The 21,589-nt window shown below is 39.1% G+C and overlaps 1 protein-coding gene across 1 annotated transcript in view; it reads right to left on the bottom strand.

Annotated features, from left to right (window-relative positions):
• LOC141347311 (uncharacterized) overlaps window positions 1–13,609 on the bottom strand; it is a 48,639-nt gene extending 35,030 nt beyond the window's left edge. The window contains exon 1 of the mRNA XM_073852320.1: window positions 13,474–13,609. Within this exon, the coding sequence (XP_073708421.1) occupies window positions 13,474–13,555 (82 nt within the window). The 5' untranslated portion in view covers window positions 13,556–13,609. The remainder of the gene's footprint in view (window positions 1–13,473) is intronic.
• Window positions 13,610–21,589: the final 7,980 nt, after the last annotated feature.

Here is a 21,589-nt window from a genome sequence, read left to right as displayed (position 1 = left end):
CAAACAAATTTAAATGTTAATCAAAGATAACACAAGTAAACACAACATGCAGTTTTAAAATAAGGGTTTTTTTATGAATCGATTTATTATCCAAACCCACACGGCCATGTGCAGTGGTGTCAAAAGTATTCACATTCATTACTCAAGTAGAAGTATAGATACTAAGATTTAAAAAGACTTTTGTAGAAGTTGAAGTATCAACTCAAGCTTTTTACTCAAGTAAAAGTATAAAAGTACTGGTTTCAAAACTACTTAAAGTAAAAAAGTAAAAGTAATGTAAGAGAAAAAAATGCCATTAAGGACCAAAGCTTAGGCCGCTCCACAGGGGCCTATTGTGCACTACCCCACCTCCCCAAAAAACATTTCTAAAGGCCATAGTGACTATGTTATATTAAAATGTTAATGTTGAAAAATTTAGAATGCACTAGGCTACCTGTTTTAGCTGCATATTTGCCCATTGAAAATAAACGCATTTTATTACAATGCAAATAGGCTACATTAAAGAACCATAAATGTGTACTACTGAGCATTAACGTGTTTAATTGAGCGGAAGATATGATGATTAGTTGCTGCCTATAAGTATTGTTATCGCAACATTGTCAATCGCGTTGTCAATCGCAAACTATTATTTATTCAAACGTCTTTCTATCAAACTACCTACTATAGCTTCATTTGCAGAGGATGAAGAGAAAGCACCCGTTTGATAAATAAGCAAGTAGTCGAGAAATAATAACTTGTAAGAAATCATCTTTTTTGAGTAATGACCCGAACACTGGCTATATCCTTGCTGGAGTGCAGGGCCTTTATTTAAAGTAAAATGAATGAATAAAACAGGACAGAATCAAATAATGTTAGATACTGAATTCAAATGCGACTTTTATTAATAATTTATAAAATTAATAATGCATTTTTGTCATATAAAAATGCATGCAGTAAAGCATTGATTTTGAGCTAGAATGCAGGACTTTTATTGCTAATAAATTCTGTAAAAATTACTTACTTTTGTAGAACACAAAAGATATTTTGTAGAATGTAACCAAACATATTTGTTTACCCTTGATTTCTGCTCTATAGACACAATTTTTGAATTTCTCAAAGTATCTTCCTTTATGTTCCACAGAAGAAAGAAGTTCATGCAGGATTGAAATTACATGATGTTGAGTAAATAATGAAAATTTTTATTTTTGGGTGAACTGTCCCTTTAAGAACTTTAATATGTATAGTAAACACCTCATTTATATAAGGCACTGATATTTATCTTTAATCAGGCTCTTACTGAATTAACATTTTACTCCAATTAAAATTAATTACTTAATATTTAAAAAGAAAGAAATTATTGCTTAAAATCCAGATATTAACTGACTAGTATTAGTAAGATGTCGTCACAAGAATAAAATTACAATGGTTATGTTTTTTTTAATAATTCATAATAATAAACTATGAAATTTTTAATAAAAAAATGATAGTAATTATGTATGGACGTTTATCACTTTACCTCCTCATGCAGCTGTTTTCAGCAGCCCAGCAGAACCTACAGAACCTTTAATGTTCTCATATCACACAACTGCCAAACACGATTCTGTGTTAAATCTAAATGCGTCAAGCAACTTGAACTTGCGCTATTTATCACTTTGCATCGCGCTGTGCGGGTGACTGATTCCGCCACGTCACACTTTTGGACTATTTGCAGTTTCGAATGTCATTTAAAATAGCGCATAATGTGCGGGAGGTCTTCCTCTCTTCGGCGATCGGCCCACTACTCCACCGGCCCACCGGGAATGTCCCGGTTCTCCCCGAATCCCCGATGGCCAGGAGTGTGACGTGATTTGTGTCATGTCACGTGCAGGTGTGATGGATCGTGTACAAACCAATAGGGTGTCGGAATGGTATACTTCTCATCCAACCACAACCAAATTCACTCTATGTGGATGGCGCAATTTATCTGGATAGTTTTTTTTTTTTGAACGATGACATGAATGAAAACTAGCCGAAAAGAAATAGGAGTAACGAGTCTATTTTTAAAATGTAAGGAGTAGAAAGTACAGATAATTGCGTGAAAATGTAAGGAGTAGAAGTAAAAAGTCGTCTGAAAAATAATTACTCCAGTAAAGTATAGATACTCAAAATTTCTACTTAAGTAAGGTAACGAAGTATTTGTACTTCGTTACTTGACACCTCTGGCCATGTGTGAAAAAGTGTTTGCCCCCTAAACTTAATAACTGGTTGGGCCACCCTTATAGCAGCAACAACTGCAATCAAACATTTGCGATAACTTGCAGTGAGTCTGTTACAGCACTGTGCAGGAATTTTGGCACACTCAGCTTAACAGAATTGTTGTAATTCAGCCACATTGGAGGGTTTTTGAGCATGAACAGCCTTTTTAAGGTCATAAGAAAGAGACTGGGCAAAAAAGGCCTGCACAGCAGAGTTCCAAGACGAAAACCGCTGCCAGGCAAAAAGAACATAAAGGCTCGTCTGAGTTTTGCCAGAACACATCTTGATGATCCCCAAGACTTTTGGAAAAATACTCTGTGGACTGATGAGACAAATTAACTTTTTGGAAAGTGTGTGTCCCATTACATCTGGCGTAAAAGTAACACAGCATTTCAGAAAAAGAACATCATACCAACAGTAAAATATGGTGGTGGTAGTGTGATGGTCTGGGGCTGTTTTGCTGCTTCTGGACCTGGAAGACTTGCTGTGATAAATGGAACCATGAATTCTGCTGTCTACCAAAAAATTCTGAAGGTCAATGTCCAGCCATCTGTTTTGTGACCTCAAGCTGAAGCCAACTTGGGTTCTGCAGCAGGACAATAATCCAAAACATACCAACAAATCTATCTCTGAATGGCTTAAGAAAAACAAAATGAAGACTTTGGAGTGGCCTAGTCAAAGTCCTTACCTGAATCCTATTGAGATGCTGTAGCATGACCTTAAAAAGGCTGTTCATGCTCAAAAACCCTCCAATGTGGCTGAATTACAACAATTCTGTTAAGATGAGTGGGCCAAAATTCCTGCACAGTGCTGTAACAGACTCATTGCAAGTTATCGCAAATGCTTGATTGCAGTTGTTGCTGCTAAGGGTGGCCCAACCAGTTATTAAGTTTAGGGGGCAAACACTTTTTCACACAGGGCCATGTGGGTTTGGATTTTGTTTTCCCTTCATAATAAAAAACTTAATTCAAAAACTGCATGCTGTGTTTACTTGTGTTATCTTTGATTAATATTTAAATTTGTTTGATGATCTGAAACATTAAAGTGTGACAAACAAGCAAAAAAAAAAAAAAAAAAAAAAAAAAATCAGGAAGGGGGCCAGCTCTGTAAATAAGTGCAAATGCAAGCAGCTCTTTTAAATAACAATGCATTGTAGCTTTTTTTTTCTCCGGTGATTTGTATCTGCTGTCATTGTACGCTATACTTACCGTGTCCCCAAACATGATCTAACAGGTAAGAATGCAGTGCGCAGTGATGTAGATTCCTATTCTCTATTGCAGACCTAATTTATATATTGTAGGAAAAACAGAAGTCTGATCAATTACCCACATGTGAACAGATGTAAACGTGTGGTGTCCTGATGTCACAGAATCACAAGCTACGCCAGATCCTTCAGCCCCACCCACTCGTTCACAGTCGCCAGAGTTCTGATTCTCTGCACCTGTGTGCACTAATCAACTCCAGCATAAAGCCAGTTAGGGTTTACCTGATTCACTTACCTGTTAGACAATCCCTTCATTTTCCATCATCTGCTCAGCACTCTGCATCCTTCACCAACCTGCAAATCAAGGACAGTTTTAATACACTCAGTCACAAACACATTTACTGAACATTTGCCTCTTACCTGTGATCATCAATTTCTCCTCTTCCAAAGCCTCTCAATAAAGTTCTGTGTTGTGGATATTTACCTGTGTTGTCTCCCTCTGTATTGACACCTGATTGGCTGATGATCCAAACTGATTGACTGGATCACTGTGATCGTGCAAACACAAGTGTGAACACAACCATGCATACTTAAATTTACAAACCACAAGGCCTCAAACAGGGTACTGACAGGAACTGCCAGGGTATTTTGAGTAACACTCAAAGCTCAGTGACTATGGTGGCATCTGCAAACTGTTGTTGCTTTGGTGTTTTTCATTGCAGTCATATGTTGTCAAGGAAGAAAAAATTGGCATGGCACACAGCCCTGTGGTGGGTTGAGAGATCCGTGTTTTCATTTTGACGACCTATGGTCTGTTAGGGGTGAGCGGGGCACAACCTAATGTGGGGTTAATTGTAACACGCGTGGTTTAAATATTTCCACACATGCTAGCATAACCAAATTTACGGTGTTTACTAGTTGCTATAGCAACACTATGCAGAGAAAAAAGAGCGCCAGAATTCAAAAGCCTTTTGAAGATATTGCTGAATATTTATTTTACCATAGTAAAAGTACATTTATGGCTGAAGTAAACTTTTCATTTCAGTTTTTAGTATTAATTTAAAATTAGACAAATCTTCTATTATTTTAATCTCCAATTTGTTATTTATCAGTTTTGATAGTTCATTAATGCTTCGCAAACCAGCAGAAGACACTAACCTGTTTTAAACTCCAAGTCGCGCAGATGGGGAACGTTGTAACACTGTGTTACAATATTCCCCGCTGTTATTAAACTATGCTATTCTGTGACATTAGCGGTGCAGTTTACACGATTTACTTCTAAGGATTTTGATAAGATACCTCAAGAAACAGGTGAATAAAGGCTGACAATCAATGTTTAATGTTCAGAAGTTATTATTTCAAGTAATGTAAAGCATTTTGGCTCGTTTATGTGTGTCGTGTTCTATGAGAGCTGTGTGTGGAGGAGTGGAGTGTTCTTCTGAATGTCTAAATGTGTTTCATCTATCTGTCCACATTGTTTTGAACTACTGTACAGCTGTGTGTTGCAATCAGGACAGTTCAAAGCATTGTTGCGATGTGTCCATTGTCAAACTCCAAAATTCGATTATTTTTATTTTTTTTAAAAACATCATTACTACATTTGAAAAAGTTAACACATGTATTTTACTGACAAAATATTTTAGTTTGTTGTGTATATTTATTTCATTCGATCAGATAACATTTTAAGCTGTCATATGGTCGTGTTACAACGTGCCCCTCAGATGTTACAATGTACCCCACCTACGGGGCATGTTGTCACGTTTCACTTCCTTTCTTTTGAGGTAAATAACGAAAAATGTATACACTGTAAATATGAAACAAAGCGATATATTTGTACTAGACAAATGTGAAAATAATGTGGATAAATATTGTACTCTGAACCCCAAGTGGATTTACATAAACCGCGAAATTCAAAAAGTGTTAGGTTGTGCCCAGCTCTCCCCTACTCAGGTCAAGTCAAAAACCCAGTTGCACATTGATGTGCCTAAAGTGCTAACAGTTCTTTAACTTGTGTATGTGGGATGATTGTGTTAAATGCTGAGCTGAAGTCAACAAAGAGCATTCTACCTAATGAGTCCTTGTTTTTTTATGTGTAAGAGGCCCTGGTGAAATGTGAAAGCAATTGCATCATCTGTGGAAAGAATTAATCTGTATGTATAGTATAAAGGAATAAATGTCACTGTAACTAATAAACATTGTAGTAAAAAAAATTCTTGGCATGCTAACTTTTCTGCAATGTTAACCAGACCATTAGGGACTACAGGTGGAAATATATATTTTATTATAAAGTGATAAAAAGCATCTTCTGGTTCTCTGAGAAGGATTTGGTGCACTTGTACACTGTCCTTATCAAATAAACTACAAATAATATGTGTATATGTGTGTGTGTATATATATGATTAACTAAACCAGTTGCATAATGTCACATTTAAATACCAGTTTATACTTTAAGATATAAGAGATTTAACTTAACTTCAGTGCCTTATGGTGAGGTAAGTTGAAGTGTTGGCTTAACTTACCCTACAGCATTTGGCTCACTTTGCCCCATAACTGGCATAGCTAACTAGCTATCTTACCAATTCAGGCTAATATTTCGCTAAATGATTTGCATGGTTTATATCAAGGGTGTCAAACTCAGCACTGGCTCAACTTACCCCACTTTCCCCTATCTGGAAAATTTGTACGACGTCACTCTTACAATTTCGTACGATTTGTCTAGACTTCAGTGATGATAAGTTTATTGGGGGAAAATAGGGATAGGTAATTTGTGCGAATTAATTCAAATTACGGAATTCATAAAATCCATGTTTTAGCAAAAAATCTACAAGTGCAGTCATACAAATTCATACGAATTAGTCACCTCGTAAAATATCTACGAATTGCCATGCAATCGGGTTGCATTGTCATATTCGTAAAACCCTTCCCTAACAAATCTGTAGTGTGGGTGTACTATTCTGCTGAAAGAGGCCAATGCTATTAGGGAATACCATTGCCATAAAGGGGTCTACATGGTCTGCAACAATCATTAGACAAGAGAAAATCATCAGACCAGATAACCTTCTTCGACTGCTTCAAGGCCCAGCTCCGACACTCATATCCATTTCTCACATCTACATCCATCTATGCAGCCCCATATGCAGCAAATTAACATTCGTAAAACAAATCAACTGTTTAATCTAATCTAATGTAAAATGAAAGCATTCTGTGTATGTAGTTACTTTGATTACCCAGTAAAAGACTATGTAACACATGGTCCAAATTATGCAGGCACTATGCTCATACCTAAACATTTTTCATCCAGTACCTATGTGTGGCGAAGTGCATTCACTAAGAACGAATAACATGCATTAACATACAATTATACAAGTTGTTTTACAAATGGGGCACATAAGCTATGCTTGATGAAATTGCAGGCTTGTATCTAGGCATAGACAAGCTAGGCGGTTGCCTAGTGTGCTACCAGGTGGAGGGGGCGCCGATGAGTGCACGCACTGGCCCAACATTTTAGCAAGGTTGTGATAAAGGGTATGGAAGCATATGGGTAGCAAAAAATTTATTTTGAAATATAAAATGTGAAATTGCAATGCAATTTGTAAAATGCATGGCTGTCTTACTGTTTTTAAATTTACTTTTTCCTATACATGTGCAACATGTAATGCAAAATGAAAATGAAAATTCATTATATACTGTAATTTACATTTGCCATTTCCTACTAGTTTTGATATGCAAATTAAAAATATATTTTAACCCTTAAGTTGCAAAATTAAAATCAAAATGTATTACCCAAATTGATTAGATATGTTTACCATTTCCAATCAAAAGCTGTAGCAAAATTATAATTTGTAAATGCTGTTGATGAACCTAGTTTCTCTCTCAAAGCAGAACTACTAATTTAAAGATCAAGAGTGTGGTGTCCAAATGTCTTTGTTAAGGTGACCTTTATTTATTTATTTGCAATATACAGTATACTTACAGCATACAACTTAAACTCATTTTCAGTCACAGGTATTTTTCGAAGTTGATAGATTGATAGTGACCGTTGATAAATGTGTGTACATTGGGATGGGCAGGCATCCAAATTTCCTCCATTTTATCTATTCATAAACATTCTGATAGTTTGTTGGAATAACACCAACACCTGAGGAAACATTCATGACATAAAAACAATGTACCAGAATTACATTATCATTCAGAACACTATCAGACACACCTCCATTAAAAGTATCCTAAAGTTGTCTTGCACCCATATATCTTTTAGTGTCTGTCACCTTAATTATGTGTGTTTGATTAGGGAGACATTAAAAATGTACAGTGTTGGGATGTTGATTAACATCTATAGTTAAGGGCCCCTTGACTTTTGAGAACCATTTCAAATGTTTCCTGGGGCAATAACTACTAACTTTAAGACACTTTAAAGAGTTTAGGAACTGCAAAATAATTAGATAGCAACATATTTTCAGCAACAAATAAAACAAAGAACATCAAAGAGTAACAAAAGTCAAAAGTCACATTGCATGTTACACATGGCAGCATATCTCTGTAATGTGTTTCAGATAAATGCATTATGTTGTTTATAAGTTTAGTTTTTGCTTTTGATTTGATCTTTTGATCAACACTGATTTTTGTGTATGTTTATTTACCTTCAGAACCACAAAGACGAAACAAATGATGCCCAGTAGTGAAATGAGAACACACAAAATGTGTAAGATCGTCACATCTTTTGTGTTCTCTTTTGCGCTATCTTCTTCTCCTTCCACTTTTTCTATAACCGAATAGAAAATCAAGGCCAGATAATTAGAGATATCCTCTGTGCTGTTTTTCATTTAATATTAATCAGAAAATTACTGTACTTTTAAATTTCTGTATCTGAATAGAAGTTTCCCATTAACACCAACCCTGATCAAACACACCTGAACCAGCTAAATAATCTTTTAGGTAGCACTTGATAATTACAGACAGCTGTGCTGGAGCAGGGCTGGAACTAAAGTCTGCAGGTAGGTAGATCTCCAGAAACAGGGTTGGACAACCCTGGTTTACATATTAAATACATGTGTTACATTTACATATGGCCCAATGTCTGTGGCATTCATGTTTAAGAAGGTGACATTAAGGTTGGGAAATACGCCATCTACTCTGACTCTGTCTTTGTACATTGATGATTTAGGGGTAAAAGTTTTGTCTTTTTAAAAGTAGAAGACTGTCTGCTTATTTTCACTTGTTCCGTCTTGTCTGTACATGTACACTCCATCTTGAGGTGTTTTATCAGTAGCTCACTGGATGATGACCTCATTTCCAACAGCTTCGATTAAAGTTGTAATTGTGTTTGAAAGAAAACAGCTATTGAGACTTTTTTCCTTAAATACTTAAATACACAGATGAATTTTCAGGCTATCATGTAGCAACACATACAGACATCAGTAAGCAGAAAACACACAAAAACAATTTCTTTAACGCTTTGCATTTACATGCACTTGATCTTTTCTTAAAGGGTTAGTTTACTCAAAAATGAAAATTATCCCATTATTTACTTACCCTCCAAGCATCCTAGGTGTATGTATTCAGGGTTAAGTGATTTTTCAGTCCTCGGGCACGGACAGAACGACAGCGCGCAAGTGAGTACTTAAATACTGTATGTTAATAGGCAATTGTTGCGTTTGCTACTGCTAGATAAGACGTTCTTGCTTATATCTATTTTATACTTCTCTAGTTATCTATATCTCTGCCTATATATATATATGTCCATATGTATATGTAGACTTGGATTAATTCGTTGGTGTTAGTACATTTTTACGCGGGTCTAGACGGACTGTTGTAGTTTGTTTACATAGATATTGTATTTATCTGGATTAATTCAATTGTATTTACATTAAATTACCCTCAGAAAGCAGTTATTCGTTCTGGTGCTTTGTATTGCTAGCGTTTTTTGGTGTTAAAGTATAGTTTTGATTGCACTTAATCAAATTAGACTACTGAGCCACGGCCAAGGGAAGCTTTTGTTCTCACGTGGTTCCCTTTCCTGAGCGCGCTTAGATGTGCTAAGTGCGTTCAATCTTAGTTTCGATTTGAGCCATTTGAGCCATTTGCGTACGATCTATTTGGGCTGACTCAGCAGAGGGGGAGTACCCAGCTGTTTTCACTGAACAGTCATTTGGTGGTGTATTTAACTGCATCATAGCAGCTGACGCTGAAGCGTCAGCGGAAGCGTTCAGCCTCCTCGTGTGAAGACCGACAAGGGTAAAGACAGCGACTTGTCCTGCGCGAATTAGCCGAGCAACGCAGCCGACAACGCACTTCGGTATTCTTTTCCTTCATCTCACTCCTACTTCTGCCCTCCTCTATCATGTGTTTCCAATTCATTCCGGTGCACTCTACACATCGCGCTAACATCAAACGCACACGTCGACGCAATCTTTCTAATCTGCATCCTATTCACACCTCTTCCACTGAAACTTTCTCTTTCACTGTTGGCCTCTGGAACTGTCAGTCAGCTGTCAACAAAGCTGACTTCATTTCTGCCTTTTCTTTGCAATCTGGCCTGAGCATCCTAGGTTTGACTGAGACCTGGATTCGTCCAGAAAACTCAGCAACCCCAGCCGCTCTGTCTAATAACTTTTCCTTCTCCCACACCCCTCGTTACACTGGAAAGGGCGGCGGTACTGGACTGCTCATTTCTAACAACTGGAAATACTCAACCCATTCTCTTCTTGGCAATTATAACTCATTCGAATGTCATTCAGTGACTATAACAACTCCCATCAAACTCCATGTTGTGGTAATTTATCGTCCTCCTACTCAACTTGGCATTTTCCTAGAAGAGCTGGATGTGCTACTATCCTCATTTCCAGAGGATGGCACCCCATTTCTAGTCTTTGGAGACTTTAACATTCACCCTGACAAACCCTATGCGGCTGACTTCCATACACTCCTAGCTTCATTTGATCTCAAACGCATTATCACTACACACACTCATAAATCTGGAAACCAACTTGATCTCATTTATACACGTAACTGTACTACAGATAACATAGCAGTCAAACCCTTACACATCTCTGACCACTTCTTCATTACATTCGACCTACATCAAGCTACCTGTGCACCACCAACCCCTCTACCTGTTACTTTTAGACGAAACCTACGCTCTCTCTCACCTTCCCGCCTTTCGTCTTTAGTATCCTCCTCTCTTCCCTCTCAAACCCACTTCTCATCCCTGGATACTAATACAGCAACGGACACCCTGTGCTCGACTCTCACGACTTGTCTAGATGATATTTGCCCTCTCTCCTCCAGGCCAGCACGGGCTGCTCCCTCAAACCCTTGGTTATCCGAGGTTCTTCGTGAGCAGCGCTCCAAACTTAGGGCAGCTGAGAGGAAATGGCACAAATCTAAGGATTCGTCTGACTTGAGTATGTATCAGTCTCTGCTGTCATCATTCTCTACCCAAGTCCACACTGCCAAATCTTCATACTTCCACAATAAGATCAACAATGCTCCAGACACACGAAACCTCTTCAAAACTTTCAATTCACTGCTTTGCCCCCCTCCACCACCTCCCACCGCTACTATAACAGCTGAGGACTTCGCCACATTCTTCACAGACAAAACTGCATCTATCAGCAATCAGTTCTCAGCTCCACACATACAGGAACTAAAATTGATCACACCCGCATCTGGAACTCCCCTCTTCTCCTTCAGTCCCCACTCTGAGGCTGAAGTTAGCAAACTTCTCCTCTCCAGCCATCCGACGACATGTCCTTTAGATCCTATCCCCTCGCACTTTCTCCAAGCAATCGCTCCCACAATCCTACCGGCGCTCACACACATCATCAACTCATCTCTTCTCACAGGCACCTTCCCTACTACATTTAAGCAGGCCCAGGTAACCCCGCTGCTCAAAAAACCTACTCTAAACACTTCACTTGTAGACAACTACAGACCTGTCTCTCTCCTTCCATTCATAGCAAAAACGCTGGAACGAGCTGTTTTCAACCAGCTATCTTTATTTCTTGCGCAGAACAATCTATTGGATACCAACCAGTCAGGCTTCAGGAGTGGCCATTCAACTGAGACTGCTCTACTGTCTGTCACTGAAGCCTTACGGATTGCAAAAGCTGATTCCAAATCATCGGTACTCATTTTGCTGGACCTATCTGCTGCTTTCGACACAGTGAATCATCAGATCCTTTTGTCCACCCTCTCATCGCTGGGCATCACAGGAACTTCACTTCACTGGTTCAAATCCTACCTCACTGGTAGGTCTTTCAGGGTGGCCTGGGGTGGTGAGGTATCCAAAACTCAACAACTGGTTACTGGGGTTCCTCAGGGATCAGTTCTTGGACCCCTCCTCTTCACCATATACACTACATCTCTAGGCCCCATCATACAAGCACATGGCTTCTCCTACCATTGCTATGCTGATGACACACAGCTCTATCTCTCATTCAAACCAGATGATCCATCGGTAGCTGCACGAATCTCAGGCTGCCTGGCGGATATCTCTGCATGGATGAAGGAACACCATCTCCAGCTCAATCTAGCAAAGACTGAGCTCCTTGTTTTCCCTGCCACGCCGACTCTACAACATGACTTCTCAATCCAGTTAGGTTCATCAACAGTTACCCCTTCAATTTCAGCCAGAAATCTTGGTGTAATGTTTGATGACCAATTAACTTTTAAAGACCACATAGCTAAAACTGCTCGATCTTGCAGGTTTGCACTGCACAACATCAGAAAGATCAGGCCCTTCCTAACAGAGCACGCTGCATAACTCCTCGTCCAGGCCCTGGTCATTTCCAGGCTGGACTACTGCAATGCTCTACTAGCTGGTCTTCCAGCATGTACAATCAGGCCTCTACAAATGATTCAGAATGCAGCAGCACGCCTGGTCTTCAATGAACCAAAAAAGGCCCATGTCACACCTCTCTTCATATCCCTGCACTGGCTACCAGTGGCGGCTCGCATTAAGTTCAAGACACTGATGCTGGCATATAGGACAGCCACCGGCTCATCACCTGCTTACCTACGTTCACTACTACGAATTTACACTCCCTCTAGATCTCTGAGATCCTCTAATGAAAGACGCCTCGTTGTACCACCACAGAGAGGCATGAAATCACTTTCCAGAACATTCTCGTTCAATAGTCCTGCCTGGTGGAATGACCTTCCCTCCCATATCCGGAATGCTCATTCCCTAACTGCCTTCAAGTGACTACTGAAAACCCATCTCTTTCGACACTATTTGACTCAATAAAAAAAAAAAAAAAAAAAAAAAAAGCCTTCTCTCTTTTCTTGATCTTCCCTTTCTATCCAGTACTTATCTAACAATGCCGATATATGGTATTTTTGAGCACTTCCTAGGTTGACCTGCCTCCTTAGGACGAATCACTTGTTGCATCCCCAATTGTAAGTCGCTTTGGATAAAAGCGTCTGCTAAATGAATAAATGTAAATGTAAATGTATATAACTTCCTTCTTTCAGACGAATTTAATCGGAGTTATATAAAAAATTGTTCTGACTCCTCCAAGCTTCAACAGTCCAAAACAAGTGCAATAAAGTACATCCATTCATGCACAACGCCCATGCCTTCCACCATCTGCCCAGAGCTGCTTCCATGTATGACAGTTTGCATAAGCTAGATTAAAGTGATTATTAAGTTTTAAATATGGATATTTTTCTTACAAAAATGCATCGATTCACTACAGGAGACATTTATTCAACCTCCGGAGCCATGTGAGGCCCTTTTTATTATGGATGGATGCACTTAATTGAACTTCTTTTGGACTGATGAAGAGAAACACCCACTCACTGCCATTTCAAAACTTGGAGGAGCCAGAACAATTTTTTACTCCAATTTGATTCACCTGAAAGAAGGATGTCACATATACATAGAATGCCTGGAGGATGAGTAAATAATGGATGATGGGGACTTTGGGTGAACTAACCCTTTAATGAATGCAGACTGAAACATTTTCTACTACAGGGTCTAGCACAGAAATATAATTAATAAAAGAACATTTTATTCTTGAAATAGAAAGCAAAATGCATATACATATTCATACCTTGCAACAATGAGTGTGTCCATGAGGTGATTCTGAAACAGATAATGATCAACAGAAAACTGTATCTCACATCATATGCCATCTTCGCAGCTCTTTGTAAGTATGACTAGTGGAAGGTGGAAGTGGTGGTCACGTGTGTGGTGCAGTGTTATGTGCACTTGTGATGTAATTGCATATTGACTCCACTTGGTTTGTCTGCTGGGTTCTACCGGGTCAGAAGAGTGAGACTGAGACGCATGAGATGGTTAGCAGTTGGAGCTGCTTGTGTTCTGTTAAATAAACGTGTTTCTGAGTTATACCTCTCCGTGTACGCAGTCTATAATACACGCTACACAAGAAGAAACACTACATGGTGTCAGAAGAGAGTCGTTTTACGAACTCGAGCCTGCGGTTGACAGCAGTGACACTTGATGAAGAAAGTAAGCTCATCCTGACTGAAGTGAGTCTGCCATAGTGAAAATAAACATGAATCAGTTCAGATTACCACCTCCATTAGTCCTGCTGGGGAATACAGGCGAAAGATGAAGAGAAGATGGATACAGCGGTCCAACATTTATATGACTGCTACAGGGTCAGACTCAAAAACTGAAAAGGTAAAGATTGCCATTCTACTTCATCCTTTAGGAGAGGAGGCATTAGAAGTATATAACTCACTGTCTGTTGAGCCAGAAGGGGAGAATGAAACAATGCAAGATATAATAAATGCACTGAAGAAGTACTGCTTACCAAGAAAGAACATTGTTTTCGAAAGGCACCAGTTCTGGGCTTACCCCATGCTTGATGCGATTACCATCGATAAGTATGTCAAAGAACTAAAACAAAAGAGTAAGGACTGTGAGTTTGGCTCAACACAATCTGACATGATAAGAAACAAGATTGTGTTCAGTATCAGTGATCAGCGTTTAAAGGAGAGGCTCTTAAGAGAAACAAACCTGACCCTTGAAAAAACAGTGGACATTTGTAGAGCTGCAGAGGCAAAAACACAGATTCAAGCAATGGGGGAGCAGAGTAAAACTGTTCACGCCATTAAGAAGAAGACAAAAGATGCAAAATAGAACAAAAGATTTGAAAGAAAGTCACCTCAACAGCAAAAAGCAGAATCATTCATCGGCAAAAAGTGTGGAAAATCTCACCTTCCACGGCATTGTCCGGCCTTTGGCGCAACATGTCATCCCTGTGGCAAATCCAACCACTTTGCCTCAGTGTGCATGTCTCAACAAAAAGACACAAAGCCTAAACACAATAGAAATGTCATTATTCATTGGATCAGTGGAACTAAACAAGACCAGTGGTTTAGTACAGAACGCATGGTACACAGATATAGACAGGGGTTAAATTGGGATTTGTTATGTGGGGGGGGGGCTCTATGGTGGCAGGCTATATATATATATATATATATATATATATATATATATATATCATCATATATAATTTATTCTGAAGCAATATTCTCATCGGTTTACTATCAGCTGTGACATAAATCTGCATATTTTTTATATTTCATTCAAGGGAATTTTTTTAACATTTATATCCCCCCCCCTAACTTCATTAATTCATGTTTCATTTAAAATTCTTACATTTGATCTATAAATTCTATTACATAATATGAAATATGAACAACTGAATTAAATAATGTTAGGATTGTTTTGAGAGTGTTGCTAAGATTAAGTATTTTTTTTATATAGCCTACACAAGAAATTATGGGGGATTATACTTTTAAACCAAATTAAAACACCAGTAGGTGACTGCAAGTGTCTAATGAGTAAGTTGTTCAACGATTCATTATTGTTCGATTCAGTTCGACTGATTTATCAGATGTTTGTGCATTGGATAATGAAACTTTGACTCAACTGATTTGTTCAAGACAAATTACAGAACAAATTATTCAGCAATGAATCGTCTAGTTGCTTTGAAATGCGCTTTAGGTTAGCGGTCTTTGAAATTATTTTTGCTGCTGAAATAGAAATGAACGCTGAATGATTCTCCGCAACCTCTCATGAAATCGGACGGTTTTTTTTTTCTTTTCTTTTTTTTTTCTGTCGAGCCATTTTGAACTTACTGTTTGAATGGGCGTGGGTGCATCTGGCGCAATCATTAAACATATTTAAAAGGAAGCCGACGCCACGACTGCATCACATTTCCATCCATATATTTTTATGCGCATTTTGGAACATTGCATACAAAATCTCTGGATGGAAACGCGAAAATGCGCATAAATTCTAAAAATGCGCACAAAAAACGTATGCGCACAACTGAGTAGGATAAACTTTTTATCCGATATAAGAATAAATGCGCATAAACTAGGATGGAAACACTTTTACCGAATAAATTCCTCCATGCGTATTAAAAAAAATCATGTGACTCTGCACTGATAGAACAGGATAACTCGACTAACCAGCAGACCCATCTTGTAGCACAGCATCAGAAATGTTGTATTGGTCATTCTGAAATGTTTCCTTCACCAGTTTCGTCACTTGCCCACCACGGCGTTTTGATTATTTTATAGTAATAAAAATAATTTAGTTCAGTTAGAGAAACACTGAACTGAACACGGCTGCTCAACAGTCGCATCACAGATCTGCGGCTGGAGTCGAGTATATTTTGGATTTTAAAAAGGCCTGTTGACTGTTGCCGTTTATCTAAAAGGTGATTTTGGAAGCTCATTGGAAGAACATTCGATTCTTATTTATTCCACTGTGTTTGCTGATTTAGGCCTGTTTTTTTAATATATATAAATACACTTTGTGTAAGTTATTTAACAGTTATTTTATTTTTGTTAATAAATTAATAATTCTGTGTTTAATATAGACTAAGTGAGTTACTCGTACTGTTTTGTTGTCGTCCATTCAATCAACTGACGCCGAATTCGAAAGTAAAAGTAAAATGCTCATGCACCGGCATTTACAAGCTATTCAAAAACGAAGAAAAGCGTGGGAATGTGGGGAAACTCTTACGAACTAACTTACCTCCATCCTTTCCCCTCGGTGATACCGGTATTGCCTGTGTTGCTTTATGCGCACAATTTTTATGTGATATTCCAGTTTTGCGCATAAGTTAAATTCGCATTTTTTGGATGGAAACATATAGTGTCTTTACTCTGTGTTTATAGGGAATATTTGCATTTATTCACGTGCAATTGAATTAGCTGTTTATGTGGTGTGTCGTGATTTTGGTTTGCGTTTTGGTGATTGGCTGGTTATTTTTTGTTATTGATATTGTAATCTGGTTAGGGTACTTGTAGCGTTAATGAAGTGTCGAGTCCTGCAATCTATGTGCCGAGGCTCAGCCCCGGATGGCCCCGGCCCAATTTAATCCCTGGATATAGACATTGGAAATGTGACAGTGAAGTTCAAATTGGACTCTGGGGCTGAAGCCAATATAATACCTCTGAACATTTATCAATCTCTGCACGAAACAGCGTTGTTGCAACCGACATCGACTATGCTTGTAGCCTATGGTGGAACAAAATGAAAGCCAGAAGGTGTGGCCAACCTTCAGTGTGTCACACCCAAAGTGCAAGTTTGCTTACCCTTTCACATCACCAGACACTCGTCCATTCCAATACTTGGTAAGGAAGCATGTGAACGGATGCAACTGCTGAAAAGAGTTGAGACTGTTGTAATCAAGCATTCTACCTCCAAAGAGGAGCTGATAGCACAACATCCAACAGTTTTCAAAGGGCTCGGTCAGTTTCCGGGTGAACATCATATTAATGTTGATCCGAAATCAAACCCAGTCATACATGGCCGTAGAAAAATTGCCTTAGCAGTGCTGGGCAAACTGAAGGATACACTGGATCAGCTGTTGCAAGCAAACGTTATAGCGCCAGTCACCCAGCCCACTCCTTGGGTCAACAGCCTTGTTATCACCGAAAAAAAGAATGGGTCATTACGAGTTTGCCTGGATCCTCGTGACCTTAATAAAGCTGTTCTTCATCAACACTTCTCTATTCCAACAACTGAAGATGTCCTGTGTAAGCTTGCTGTAAAGAAAATTTTCTCCATCTTCGATGAAAAGGACGGCTACTGTAAGCGCCTTTTGGGCATGATACGATATAAACACATGTCCACTGCTGGGCTGTGGGCTATGACTAATTTCACGAGCAATGCGGAAATTCCCATTTAAAACCAATCAGAGCTACAGAAATGTGTCATAATTTTTACAAATACAGCTTCATATTATGAGAAGGCTACTTTCTAAGGACTTTATATCCTGTAGTCATGGTTAAATTACAGTCCTCCAGTCTAAAACAACAAGAATCAAAAACAACATTTAGGAATCGGTTCTTAAAATCAAATCCCATCGATTCCAGAAACAGGAATTGGACTCGATTCCAAAAATTTAGGAATCGAACAGCTCTAAGAATAGTTGAACTTGCAGCTCCAAGGCAAGAGGAAACTAATATGTGACATGTATTCCCACAAAGCATTTGAGGATTGTAGGACAAGTGCAAAAGCAAGACTTTAGTCATGTCCCCGTTACCCAAAGATTCTCAGCTGAAAAACCAGTGGCCCCATTCACAGCTGAAAGGTCAGTGGAAGCGCTAGAAATGCCGAAGTCGGAATTTGACGTGCGAATCCGTTAGCTACTAGTTCAGGCTAAAGATATCCACTTTTTCCAGAACCCAAAACATAGTGTAAAAAGTCACTAAAAAAAAAAAAAAAAAAAAAAAAAGAAAAAAATCCATTCTGCGTGTGGATGGGATTGATCATTAATGATGAAAACATTAACTACATTCTCTAAAACAGGAACGCGTTTTAAAATGCATCTTTTTTTACGCACACCGGCAGACAGACGGCCTCAACATGTTTAGTTTTTTGTGTGCACACATTCGTCTTTTCGGGAAGTTGCAGTGAGTTTTTCCTGTTTGTGATTCCTGAGTTTAGGACCTGCAAAAGAATTAGACAGCAACCGATTTTCTACAACAATTTAAACCACAAAAAGTATCAAAGAGGAACAAAATCAGATGTCATTTGCACATTGCATGTCACACATGACAGCATACCTCTGTAATGTGTTTTAGATACAGTCCCTGACAAAAGTCTTGTCGCTTATCTATTTTGTAGAAGCACCTGCTATTAACCTGACTTTTGATTAATCAATTGGTGTTAGAAATAGCTCATATGAAAAGCTAAAGCCCTCCCAAATGATGTTTAATGCACTGAAATAGATTAGTTTCACTGAAAAAAGATTTATCATTTAATGAAGACAGAAAGGTCAAATTTTGGCAAGACAAAAGTTTTGTCGCCTATACAGAAATTGAACAAATTTACTGCAAAAACAAAAATATGTCAGCAAATTAAGTAGTGGTGCTGTGAGATCCAAATTTAATATCTTGTATGACTTCCATGAGCTTGAAGGACTGCATCCATGCGGTTTGGCAAGGATTCATACAATTTATTGATGAAGTCATCAGGAATAGCAAAGAAAGCAGTCTTGCATGCCTCCCAGAGTTCATCAATATTCTTTGGTTTCGTCTTCCATGCTTCCTCTTTCATCCTACCCCACACATGCTCAATGATGTTCATGTCTGGTGACTGGGCTGGCCAATCCTGGAGCATCTTGATCTTCTTCGCCTTGAGGAACTTTGATGTGGAGTTGGAAGTATGCGATGGAGCACCATCCTGCTGCAGAATTTGGCCTCTTTTATGGTTGGGAATATAAGAGGTAGCTAAGATTTCTTGGTATTTTAGACTATTGATGTTGCCTTCCACCCTGCAAATCTCTCGCACACCCCCATACTGGATGTAACCCCAGACCATGATTTTTCCCCCACCAAACTTCACTGTTTTCTGGGTGAATCTCGGATCCATGCGGGCTCCAGTAGGTCTCCTGCAATATTTGCGGCGACTGTGGTGTAATTCAACAGAAGATTCATCTGAAAAATCCACCTTCTGCCAATTTTCCAGCGTCCATCCTTTTAGCAGGCTGTGGGCCTTAGCAAATGCCACACGGTTTTTCAATTGTCTTTTGTTTAGTGCTGGCTTCTGGGCACTGATTCGACCATGCAGGCCATTTCGAGACAGAATCCGACAAACTGTTCTGGTTGACACAGAGACTTCAGGTGACCAAGTCTCGTGGAGCTCTGCTGCAGTGGAAAATGGGCTGGCCTTGGATTTTCGAGCCAACAAACGGTCCTCTCGAGCAGTTGTCTTGCGGGGTCTGCCTGACCTGGGCTTGTCAAAAACGTCTCCAGTCTCTTCAAATCTATTTTTTATCCTCTGTACTTGACGCTGAGACACATTGAAGGTGTCGGCCACATCAGCAGTGGATCTGGTCTTCAGCCTCTTGATAATCAACACTTTTGTTTTAGGATGAATCTTAGGCATGTTTGCAGAGGTCTAGTTGCAGTTGATGTGAAGGTCTAGTACACTGGGGTTCTTTTTATACACACCTGAGACCTAATTGATCCATTATTAGTAACAGGTGAAGCTCATATGACAAGGCGACAACACTTATGTCTTTGCAAAAGTTGACTCAATGGGCTTTACCAAGCTGTGAATATTAGAATACTTTTTGACAGTTTAGTTTTGCATTGAAACATTATATAACAAGATTTTGGGATTAAAACGAGCCCTTTCTTGTAAAAAAATCTTGATTAGAAATATATTTCAGCGGCACTTCGGGTCAATTTGTACACAAGCGACAAGACTTTTGTCAGGGACTGTATATGCATAATGTTGTTTATAAGTTTAGTTCTTCTGATTTGTGCTTTTAGGTGAGCAACACTGATTTTTGTGTGTATCTATATTTACCTTAAGAATCACGAAGACGAAATCAATGATGCACAGTAGTGCAATGTCAGCCGACTAAATGTGTACAATTTTTTTGAATACTCTTTTTTTATCTCCTTGTCTTTCTACTTTTTTTCCTTTTTCTTCTACTGATTTTTCCACAACAGAATATCCTGTAGTGATGGGAAGTTCGGATAATTTTACCGACTCAGATCTTTGAGTCTCGTTCAGCAAAATGAATGAATCTTTTTTCTCAAAAAGTGACGAACCCATCTGGGACCTGATTATTCGTTCAGTGGCTGTTGGTCAGAGCAGAGGTGTTATCGGTGAACTATCACCTTTTAGTGATAGTATAGTATCACTTAAAGGTGATAGTGAGATAAATAATCAGGTAATATAGTGATAAAATTAAAATGGTCCCAGATGAGTTCGTCCCTTTTTGAGGTCCCCCTGAAACATTTCCATGTGGACCGTGCATATGCAGCGCGTTTGTTAGTTTGCAGCGCCTTCGTGTGTTCGCAGCACGTTTCTGAGTTTGGTTGTGTTGTGAGAATTTGCAGCGCGTTTCCGTATTTGTGTTTGCGTTACGAGGATTTGCAGCGCCTGTGTTGTCAAACTGTGGAAGATGTTTTCTTAATTTGTTGTCGTTTTTTTCTGTTTGCATGTGTTTTCTTGTTTGCAGCGCGTTGACCTCACTCGGCCACCGTACCATACGCTTTACCTATGCTGCCTGAGCCGGAAACAGAATTGATTAGTTCATTTCTCGAGTCTTCGGGTTTAAGTCGTTTGTTCATAGTTGCGCAATTGCGCATGCGCGACTGTACGAATCACTACCTGAGACGACTCGTTCTTCCCGAGTCACATTAAAGATTCGTTCAAAATGAAGAAAGACCCATCACTAATATCCTGCCTTTAATTCTGGCCCAGATCCAACACCTTGCTCCAGGCGAACATGCTGTGTAGAATGATAGCATATGGGTGGTCCACTTCTGTTTCCCAGATTTGGGCCACAAGCAAGCCATAGAAAGGCCGCTTGTCAGCCATGAAAATAAATAAATAAATAAAATAAACCAGAACTGGCTCAATCTGGGCAACATTGATTTTAATTTTGGCCCAGATCTAACACCTTGCTCCGGCACACATACACTGTGGAATAATGGCATTTAGGCAGTCCGGTCCTGTTTGCCAGATTTGGGCCTTAAGTAGTGCTTAGCATTGCCACATATAAGCCAACCAAATAAACCAAAACTGGACCTAATGTGGGCCACAGTTGTTTTTCATTCTAACCCTGGTTTTCCCCACATTCCTCATGCAACCCACATGCTGCATGGAATGGTGGCATTTTGGAAGGGGTCCACAAGCAGGCCACTGCACAGCCACAT

The sequence above is a fragment of the Garra rufa genome, chromosome 12 (genome assembly GCF_049309525.1).
Source record: "Garra rufa chromosome 12, GarRuf1.0, whole genome shotgun sequence".
In the NCBI taxonomy this organism is placed as follows: Eukaryota; Metazoa; Chordata; class Actinopteri; order Cypriniformes; family Cyprinidae; genus Garra; species Garra rufa.
This window is presented reverse-complemented; position numbering and strand designations above follow the sequence as displayed.